At 42.4% G+C, this 11029-nt stretch overlaps 2 protein-coding genes across 3 annotated transcripts in view; one reads left to right on the forward strand and one right to left on the reverse strand.

Moving 5' to 3' along the window:
* Positions 1-99, forward strand: part of LOC115196228 (probable cationic amino acid transporter) — a 17840-nt gene extending 17741 nt beyond the window's left edge. For both annotated transcript variants that reach the window (XM_029756856.1, XM_029756857.1), the window contains exon 12: positions 1-99. This exon is cut by the window's left edge and continues 212 nt beyond it. In XM_029756856.1, the coding sequence (XP_029612716.1) occupies positions 1-96 (96 nt within the window). In that variant the 3' untranslated portion in view covers positions 97-99.
* Positions 100-6891: 6792 nt separating this feature from the next.
* Positions 6892-10740, reverse strand: LOC115196229 (claudin-11). The gene is made up of 3 exons (XM_029756858.1): positions 10078-10740; positions 9149-9313; positions 6892-7604 (listed from the first exon to the last, which is right to left on the reverse strand). The coding sequence occupies exons 1-3, from the start codon at positions 10301-10303 to the stop codon at positions 7345-7347; spliced, it is 651 nt and encodes a 216-aa protein (XP_029612718.1). The 5' UTR covers positions 10304-10740; the 3' UTR covers positions 6892-7344.
* Positions 10741-11029: the final 289 nt, after the last annotated feature.

The following is an 11029-nucleotide window of genomic DNA, read 5'->3' on the forward strand; positions in this document are numbered from 1 at the left end:
CTGGTACCCCCCAAGGCTGATGATGATGATGATTGGATGGTTCCGAAGGGAGGAGCTAAGAGAGCGCTAGCGGAGGAGGACCCGGTGGATTTCTGAGAAGAAAGGAATGATGGACGGATGTTTCCGAGAGGATTGATAGATGTTACTGTTGTAAACACCTGAATGTACTGCCTACTGACGGCTGCCTGCCTGCCTGCCGGGTGTGTCTGTGTGTGTGTGTCTGTGTGTGTGTCTGTGTGTGTGTGTCTGTGTGTGTGTATGTGTGTGTGTGTCTGTGTGTGTCTGTGTGAGTGTGTCCATGAGAATGTTTGTGTGGGTCCCTTGTTACTTATTTAAAAACATATTTTTTTTCATTGAGTTCCAAAGGAAATATGATCCTATGGAGGAAAGCTGTAGACTTCCAATTACAAACAGTGGACGGGGTCTTTGGGTTGATTTGGTGATGGGCATACAGTGAAGGTATTTTCCTCTCACTATAGACAGTCCAGAGTGATGACAGACTGGGAGCGACGAGTCAGCATTTCCTGGTTCACCACACACACAGGAAGTTGTCAGAGCGCTGATCCGAGGTCACTTCCTGTCACTGGTCCAGGTGTCTCTGCTGCTTCTCTCATCTCACAGAGAGGAAACTAGCTACACACACACACACACACACACACAGACACACCTCTCCAGTCTCTATCTAGGAAGGAGGGTGGCTGATGGGGTTTTTGTGTCACAGAGTAATTGGACTTTGCTTGCAATAGTGCCTTCATCTGTGTGTGCACGCATGTGTGTGTTTTTCTTTTGGCTGTGTGTGTGCATGCGTGCGTGTGTGTGTGTACGCTTTTACACCTTGTATCTATGTCCCCTTCAGGGTCTTACCAGTGTAGTGTGTTTGTGACTTCTTTTGCTCCATCCCACTCTCTATGAATTCCCCCCCCTTCCCACCCCCCCACAAGCCCTGTTGCTGCATTACTAGAGCTCAGAATGAAAAGGTTCTAAATGACAGATTTGTTCTCGACAGAGTTATGGACACCACACCCTGCTCTGCTCTACCTACAGGTGTGCTAAATCTCCAAATGAAAGTTACTATATTAGAAAGAAGATGAGATGAGAATTGCTCTCACATCAGACAAATATCTCTGAGTTTTTAGTCACATAGAAGCCTCTAATTCTATGGTCTCCACCCCCTTGGGGAAGCCTTACTTGTCAAATGCACTATACTAAAGATGCCACGCGACCCCTCCTACTCTCCACGACCCCTAACCGCTGACCTCTATCCCTAACCACACTACCCAGGGTTCTCTCTGCTGTTCAGGGGTGGGCTCGCTTGTGTTGTCCAGTGAAACACACACACACAGACACACACACACACACACACACACACACACACACACACACACACACACACACACACACACACACACACACACACAGTTCAGCTGAACCCAAAACCAGAAAGGGGCTTCAGTAGGTACTCTGTGCTCCTTAGTTGTACTGTAAATATTATGTCTCTGTGTGTGTGTGCGTGTGCGTGTGTGTGTGTGTGTGTGTTCCATGCCTGTGGCTATGTAACGTGGCTGGCTGGTGAATGTGATAGCATGCTAATGTGTATAGCATGGTTGTAGATGTTGTATTTGCATGTGGTGACCGACGGCTAAGAGACATTATAGAACTAACAACACCCTACTCCACGCTGACCCCTGACCCCTGATAAGGGAAACTTTAGGGCGAAGGGGACTGGTCGATCTGGAACTGGGGTATGATATGTAGCAAATTTAGAAGGTGGTGGTTCTTTGATTTCATCTCCACCCCTCACCACCACTAACTCCACACCCTGTGTTTACAAAGCAAGCCAAAGTCCACAACGTTTGTTAACTTTGTAGGGAACAAAATAACCATGAGAATCCAGTAGACCATAGACCTGTACAGTAGATTGAAGTCATTCACGGTATATTAGAGGGTTACACCGTAACCCTATACGTTCTGCTTATAAACGGTTAATAATCACTACAACAGGGTTTGTTTAGGTCAAACTGAATTATGAATGTTAACTATTCAATCAGGATCCACCTGGAACCAAATGTAAAAAGACCCAAATAATGTAATTTTTCTATTGATGCAGTTTACTAAGGGTTAACGACATATCTAATAATGGTTAAGAAGCCATTTTTAAGCAGAATTCAAGTTTTACTGAGACCACTTGGTAGAGTAGACACATGCAATTACATTCACTAGCTAGAGTAAATACATACAGTTACATTCACTTGCTAGAGTAAATACATACAGTTACATTCACTAGCTAGAGTAAATACATACAGTTACATTCACTAGCTAGAGTAAATACATACAGTTACATTCACTAGCTAGAGTAAATACATACAGTTACATTCACTAGCTAGAGTAAATACATACAGTTACATTCACTAGCTAGAGTAAATACATACAGTTACATTCACTCGCTAGAGTAAATACATACAGTTACATTCACTAGCTAGAGTAAATACATACAGTTACATTCACTAGCTAGAGTAAATACATACAGTTACATTCACTAGCTAGAGTAAATACATACAGTTCCATTCACTAGCTAGAGTAAATACATACAGTTACATTCACTAGCTAGAGTAAATACATACAGTTCCATTCACTAGCTAGAGTAAATACATACAGTTCCATTCACTAGCTAGAGTAAATACATACAGTTACATTCACTAGCTAGAGTAAATACATACAGTTACATTCACTAGCTAGAGTAAATACATACAGTTACATTCACTAGCTAGAGTAAATACATACAGTTACATTCACTAGCTAGAGTAAATACATACAGTTCCATCCAACAGCATCGACACAAAAACATGAAGAAAAACTGTCAAACAAAAACAGGAGTATTTTTCTACTGCTGCGTCACGCCCACACCTATCCCTAACCACACTACCAGGTCCTCCAATGGTGGGCCTCCACAGTAAGTGGGTGAGGTTTATCCACTTTCACTTCTTGTATTTCGCCCAATCAGAGCTCAGCTTGGGAGGAAACGGCAAAAGCTTATTTTTTTAGCTACTTCTATCTCTAGTCGTATAAGGTTAAGTTAAAAAATATGTATTTTCTTTTAAAGATCTTATAACATTTATTACAGTCAAATTAGACGTTTTGCCACTGTTGCTTTTAAAGTCTGAGGTGCTGTTTGTTCGTTCATTTTGTTTCGGGAGAAGGTGTGCCATGTTTCTGTCCACTTCCTGGTATTCAATCATAATGCATTCCGGTTTGAACCGCACAGAACGTCAACAATCTTCCTAACAGCTTCCCAAGGCCAATTTAGGGACGGGTGATATAAATTAACGCCAGCTATCCACATTGGTTCAATTGCTGGTTTATTCAATAGGTCAATGAAATGCACTGCGATTGAATTCCTGCCTCTATCTCTCTCCTGCTGTGGCTGGCTGTCTTTGTGGGATGTTGAGACTGGCTTCTGTTTGCTGACTAGATATTTGTTTTTCTTCTGTATATTTTTCGGTATCTGAAGTTGTAAAATGTTCTGATGTATTTGGGGTTTTCCGTTATTGTTTTTGACTTTGTCTGAAATGACACCCTATCAGGACTCTGGCCAAAAGTAGTGCACTATAAAGGGAATAGGGTGCCATTTTGAATGCAGGCCCTGTGTTTCTGCTCCTGAGTGCACTTGTTACAGCTGAGTTGTCGATATCGCCTCCATGCAACAATGAAACATTATTTATTGCAAATATGAACCGGACTGGCTCTGTTTTTGTCACAGAAACACGCATGAACACACACACACACACACACACACACACACACACACACACACACACTGCTACATAGAGGAGGATAGGACAGGACAGTGTGTATCAGTGAATCACAGGGAACAGAGCCTTCTGTGCTGAGCTAACCAGGACAAGGTCAGAGTCACACCACTGATAACACACTTTATAACAATGCCCTAGGTGAACACACACACACACACAAATACACACGTCTGTGTCCTTACACAGAGCGAAGAACAGACAGTTCACGTGGCCAGATGCGCTTCCGGGAACACAGACTAGGATTACTGATTACATCACACACACACATGCTACACATCCTGTGTTTTGGGGTCAGATTGAACCGGAGCACCAGTGATAATACCTCTGATGTCAGTGTTTATTATGCTACAGTTAGGGAAACACGGCTGGAGACGGGAAGAGAGTAGATGATTCCTGTGTGTGTGTGTGTGTGTGCGTGTGTGTGTGTGTGTGTGTGTGTGTGTGTGTGTGTGTGTGCGTGCGTGCGTGCGTGCGTGCGTGCGTGCGTGTGTGTGTGTGTGTTGTTTGAACATTTGACAGAAATGTTGGGGCAGTTAGCTAGTCATTTAACTTGACATGAAAAACATTGGGACTTTTTAATTATTATTATTAGTATTAACCAAATTACAATTGTATTTATTACAGAAAATTGAACAAAACACTGGGATAGCACAACATAGCACAATAAATAAACCAAGATAAACACGTTCCAGAAACGTTTCTGTTTTAACAAAAGTTATTGCTGGAACTACAGAGAGGGAGTGTTAGTCTGGTGTATAGACCACATATGAACAAACACATCTGAAATGACACCCCAGTGTGCTGCGTTACTATTGGCCAGAGACACATACTATGAAGTGTTTGCCCCATCTGTCCTTTGTAGTGCACTATGTAGGGTAGGGTGTCATTAGAGATGCAGAGGTCTAGACGTGACAAAGGGAAGGACCATGCTGCCAGAGATATGGAACCTGGAGACATAGAAACAGTACACATCCTCTGCTACAGATGCGGATCAAACAGGAAATGAATAATGTTATCTTAACAATTTTAGTTGTAGTTCTCTTTGTCAAAACATCATTTATTCATTACTGCCACTCAAGCCCTCTAGGGGCTCGATTCAATCCGTAGCGCTAAGGATCTGCGCTATAGCGCGTTAGAAATTTAAAGGCAATGTTTCCGTGTTAGCAGAGACTGCATTCACGGTGAACGCTGCATACAGTAGAAATGGATTAGCTGACAACGTCACAAAAAACGATGTGCGCGCTTCCATGGGGAAGAAGTCAGCGTGTTGTTGTGATTCTGGATGGCCAGATTGTTAGGCCAACCCTATCACTAACCGTTCCATCAGGCTGAAGAAACTGACTTGGCAGTGTTTGAGAGAAGGGCTACATTGCCGTTTCATCGGTTTGTCATCGTATAATAAAACTATATAATAATACATTTCCTTACCACATTACTGTTGGAACACAGGTAGGTACCCACATAATGATCAATGTATAATCAACAATAACACATTTAAGACATGGTATTCATCAAAAAACTAAAAATCATGACAGTCTTTATTAAAAAAGGTACGCTTTATTTTCTATAAAATGCACTGGTAGGTGTACAGTTATCCTTCATAGTAGAACAAAGAACCATAATTCTAACCCTAGCCTTCATTGTAGAACAAAGAACCCTAACCCTAGCCTTCATTGTAAAATAAAGAACCCTAACCCTAGCCTTCATTGTAGAACAAAGAACCCTAGCCCTAGCCTTCACTGTAGAACAAAGAACCCTAACCCTAGCCTTCATTGTAGAACAAAGAACCCTAACATTCATTGTGGAACAAAGAACCCTAACCCTAGCCTTCATTGTAGAACAAAGAACCCTAACCCTAGCCTTCATTGTAGAATAAAGAACCCTAACCCTAGCCTTCATTGTAGAACAAAGAACCCTAACCCTAGCCTTCCTTGTAGAACAAAGAACCCTAACCCTAACCCTAGCCTTCATTGTAGAACAAAGAACCCTAACCCTAACCCTAGCCTTCATTGTAGAACAAAGAACCCTAACCCTAGCCTTCATTGTAGAACAAAGAACCCTAACCCTAGCCTTCATTGTAAAATACAGAACCCTAACCCTAACCCTTGCCTTCATTGTCAAATAAAGAACCCTAACCCTAGCCTTCATTGTAGAACAAAGAACCCTAACCCTTGCCTTCATTGTAAAATAAAGAACCCTAACCCTAGCCTTCATTGTAGAACAAAGAACCCTAACCCTAACCCTAGCCTTCATTGTAGAACAAAGAACCCTAACTCTAGCCTTCATTGTAGAACAAAGAACCCTAACCCTAGCCTTCATTGTAAAATACAGAACCCTAACCCTAACCCTTGCCTTCATTGTAAAACAAAGAACCCTAACCCTAGCCTTCATTGTAGAACAAAGAACCCTAACATTCATTGTAGAACAAAGAACCCTAACCCTAGCCTTCATTGTAGAACAAAGAACCCTAACCCTAGCCTTCATTGTAGAATAAAGAACCCTAACCCTAGCCTTCATTGTAGAACAAAGAACCCTAACCCTAGCCTTCCTTGTAGAACAAAGAACCCTAACCCTAACCCTAGCCTTCATTGTAGAACAAAGAAACCTAACCCTAACCCTAGCCTTCATTGTAGAACAAAGAACCCTAACCCTAGCCTTCATTGTAGAACAAAGAACCCTAACCCTAGCCTTCATTGTAAAATACAGAACCCTAACCCTAACCCTTGCCTTCATTGTAAAATAAAGAACCCTAACCCTAGCCTTCATTGTAGAACAAAGAACCCTAACCCTTGCCTTCATTGTAAAATAAAGAACCCTAACTCTAGCCTTCATTGTAGAACAAAGAACCCTAACCCTAACCCTAGCCTTCATTGTAGAACAAAGAACCCTAACTCTAGCCTTCATTGTAGAACAAAGAACCCTAACCCTAGCCTTCATTGTAAAATACAGAACCCTAACCCTAACCCTTGCCTTCATTGTAAAATAAAGAACCCTAACCCTAGCCTTCATTGTAGAACAAAGAACCCTAACCCTAGCCTTCATTGTAAAATAAAGAACCCTACCCCTAACCCTAGCCTTCATTGTAAAGTAAAGAACCCTAACCCTAGCCTTCATTGTAAAATAAAGAACCCTAACCCTAACCCCAGCCTTCATTGTAAAATAAAGAACCCTAACCCTAGCCTTCATTGTAAAATAAAGAACCCTAACACTAGGCTTCATTGTAAAATAAAGAACCCTAACACTAACCTTCATTGTAAAATAAAGAACCCTAACACTAACCTTCATTGTAAAATAAAGAACCCTAACACTAACCTTCATTGTAAAATAAAGAACCCTAACACTAACCTTCATTGTAAAATAAAGAACCCTAACCCTAACCCTAACCTTCATCAGAGCAGGGTTATCCCGATCAGGACCCCTTGGTTTCTCTTCAGGCACCAGGTTAGACACCGCTCTGAGTTACACAACACTGGTGTCTGTCTGTGTGTGTGTGTGTGTGTGTGTGTGTGTGTGCAAGCATGTACTTCATATGTGTCTAAACATGGGCACTCTTGGCGTGGTTAGTGGAGGGTGGAACAGGGTTGCCAGGCCCCTGTCCTTTGGAGTAGTAGAACCTGTCATGGTGATTGTGGTGTTGGGACGGTTCAGTAGAACAGCAGGTGATCATGGCCCCTCCCAGGAGACAGAAGGCCGTGCCCACCCAGCCAGCATACAGGCTGAACCCAAACGACATGAGTCCCTGGTCCTGGTGGGCTCCTATAGGAAACCATACTGTCGACACCCCCCCACACAGAGCTATACAGGAAGGGGAGAGAGAGAGATTTAGATTAATGCCCACATTTAATACATATAAAAGGTCCTACTTTTTTCGTCCTTTTTAACTCTGCTTTGTTTGGAAAGGGCTTGTAAGTAAGCATTTCACGGTAAAGTCTACACCTGTTGTATTTGGTGCATGTGACAAATAAAATTTGATTTTGATTTGATTATAAACACACATGTATACTGAACAAAAATATAAACGCAACATGCAACGATTTTACTCAGTTACAGTTCATATAAGGAAATCAGGCCTTAATCTATGCATTTCACATGACTGGGCAGGGGCGCAGCCATGGGTGGGCCTGGGAGGGCATAGGCCCACCCACTTGGGAGCCAGGGGCAGCCAATCAAAATGAGTTTTTCCACACAAAAGGGCTTTATTAAAGACAGAAATACTCCTCAGTTTTATCAGCTGTCTGGGAGGCTGGTCTCAGACGATCCCGCAGGTGACGAAGACGGATGTGGAGGCCGGTTGGATGTACTGCCAAATTTTATAAAACGACGTTGGAGGCGGATTATATGGTAGAGAAATTAACATTCAATTCTCTGGCAACAGGGGTGGACATTCCTGCAGTCAGCATGCCAATTGCACGCTCCCTCACAACTTGAGACATCTGTGGCATTGTTATGTGTGACAAAACGGCACAAGGTGCACCTCTGTAATGATCATGCTGTTTAATCAGCTTCTTGACATGCCACACCTGTCAGCTGGACGGATTATCTTGGCAAAGGAGAAATGCTCACTAACAGGCATGTAAACAGATTTGTGTACAAAATATTAGAGAAATAAGCTTTTTTAAAAATATTTCTGCGATCTTTTATTTCAGCTCATGAAACATGAGACCAACACTTTACATGTTGTGTTTATATTTTTGTACAGTATACAGTAGAATTTATAGGTAAATATAGTACTTATAGTAGTATATACGACATCGTACACACACACACACACACACACACACACACACACACACACACACACACACACACACACACACACACACACACACACACACACACACACACACACACACACACACACACACACACGATGGACATCATGTGGAACAGGGTGTTGGAAAACTGGACAGTGAAAAGCAGATCAAACACATTTTATATTGTGTCAAACAACAAATGGGAAAATATTTTCCAGCTGGAGGGAACAGGGTGAGGACGAGGTGGGTGGGGAGGAATGGTGGTCTGGGGGATGGGTTGAACTGTAGGGAATCGTGTGTGTGCATGTGTGGGTGTGTGTCTGTGGGAGTTAGGGAAGGGAGGAAGGGGAGAGACGGATGGCTGGGAGGGGTGAAAGGGAGGGCTGGGAGGGGTGAGAGGGAGGGAGGATGGGGGGGTTAAGGGTCAAGGTTAGACCTGGGGCTGGGGTTGTTATAAGTATGACCATATGTTGTAATGTGTGTGCAAACATCTGTATCTGTGCTCAAGTGTCTGTCTGTCTGTACGTGTGTGTCCCTGTGTGTGTGTTTGTGTGCGTGTGTGCGTGCGTGTGTGTCCAGACTTACCCACTAGCAGTATGAGAACTCCCCCAAGTAGGGATCGTTTGTTCTTGGCTGACTGAGGCTCGTCCCCCAGAGAGATGCAAGGCGTGGCTGTTAGGACCATCCCCACTGCAGGCAGCCCCAGGAGGGATCCAGTTATCATCAACGCCCTCGACGTCTGGATGTATGCTGTACACAGACACACAGAGACAGAGAGATAAACGGTATGGCCTGAAATGTGCCGTTGTAATCTTGGTTGATTCCAATAGGAAAGATATCCAGGCCTTGAGTTTGAGACTAGCTGTTGTAGACTATCGGTTTAGGCTTGGGACAAAACAACACCCTTTAGCTGTGAAATATTCCCGATATATCATAACCTCATGGTCGGAGTACACAGCCACATAGACGCAGCAGTCTGCACAGCCCTGTTATTTCTTATTTATTAACCTCAATATAGTAGTATCATCTATCTATAGTAGAGTAGAGTATAGTGGTGTATAGTAGAGTGCAGTATAATATAGTATAGTATAGTATAATACACTATAGTATAGTAGAGTATATTAGAGTATAGTATAGTGTGGTATAGCATAGTGGAGTATAGTAGAGTGTAGTAATATTTAGTAGAGTATTGTATAATAGCGTGCAGGATATTGAGGTATATTAGAGTATAATGTAGTATAGTATAGTGTAGTATTGTAGAGTGCAGAATTTTATAGCATAGTATGGTGGAGTACAGTATGGTGGAGTATAGTAGAGCATAGTAGATTGTAGTACAATATAGTATAATATAGTATATTATAGAATAGTATATTTGAGTATAGTAGAGTATAGTATAATATACTATAGTATAATATAGTAATGTTCTATTACCTTTAATATAGTATTATTATGTATTACTGTATAGTATATTATAGTATAGTATAGTATTATACAGTAGAGTAATGTTCTATTACCTGGTAGGTCCAATATCTGTGTCAGTGATATACAGTGATAGAGGGCGGTTGATATGACACATTCAGCCCACAGGCCCTTGGCTCCTAACTCGTCCATCTTCTTGCAGGTGTTCATGCCGTATTTACACGTCACTACCCAGTCGTTGGTGGCCGTGGCGATAAGGATCCCGACCCAGCCGATACAACTCATCACAAAACCGCTGAGCTGGAGACAGCTGTTCGCCATGGCAATGAGAGAGGTAGGGTAGTCCTAGGGTAGAATAGTCTTCAAAAACTGTTTATAAAAACGTAAAATGGTCCAGGCAGTCAGAGTGACTCAAGACGGTGAATAGGACAGTCCACAGCCCAACTAGTCCAAAAACAACTGATGGTACTCTAAAGATACGTTGAAGCTTGTGTGAAAGTAGACTCGCTTGCCAGACTCACAACGCCTGTGGGACTATTGTGAAAGGAATTGTTATGATTTCAAAATAGTCCTGTGTTGTACAAACGCTGGTGAAAACTGTAAAACAGAAGAAAATGATAGCCAAATGCTGTGTGAAGTTAGAGTGACTTTTCGATTGGAATATTCCTCAAGAAGTAATCCCAGAATTGTGTGTCGTCTCTCCTGGGTCTGTTGTGTAGTCCTGTCTGCTTGGAGAATCTCCACTTCTAAAGAATAGCTTCGGCACTTTTCCATTCGTTTTATAGTAGAGAAAGGTCTGAAAAAAACTACCTGGAAACTTCTAACCAATCGGAGGGATGGAGAGAAATATAAAAATGCTCTCTCTCTCTCTCTCTCTCTCTCCTCTCTCTCTACTCTCTCTCTCTCTCTCTCTCTCTCTCTCTCTCTCTCTCTCTCTCTCTCTCTCTCTCTCTCTCTCTCTATCAAAATGATTTGTAAAGTGTTACTGCCCTCCCCTGGACATTGAAAATCCTGTCAGTTCCAGGTGTGTCCACCAGGGGGCGACCT

The sequence above is a fragment of the Salmo trutta genome, chromosome 6 (genome assembly GCF_901001165.1).
Source record: "Salmo trutta chromosome 6, fSalTru1.1, whole genome shotgun sequence".
NCBI classification, from domain to species: Eukaryota; Metazoa; Chordata; class Actinopteri; order Salmoniformes; family Salmonidae; genus Salmo; species Salmo trutta.

Excerpts from the sequence above, each read along its gene's own strand:
- LOC115196229 (XM_029756858.1), bottom strand. The coding sequence starts at position 10,303 with ATGGCGAACAGCTGTCTCCAGCTCAGCGGTTTTGTGATGAGTTGTATC. Across the intron at positions 9,314-10,077 it reads ACAGATATTGGACCTACCAG|CATACATCCAGACGTCGAGG; the intron begins GTAATAGAACAT and ends GTCTGTGTACAG. Across the intron at positions 7,605-9,148 it reads AGTTCTCATACTGCTAGTGG|CTCTGTGTGGGGGGGTGTCG; the intron begins GTAAGTCTGGAC and ends CTTCCTGTATAG.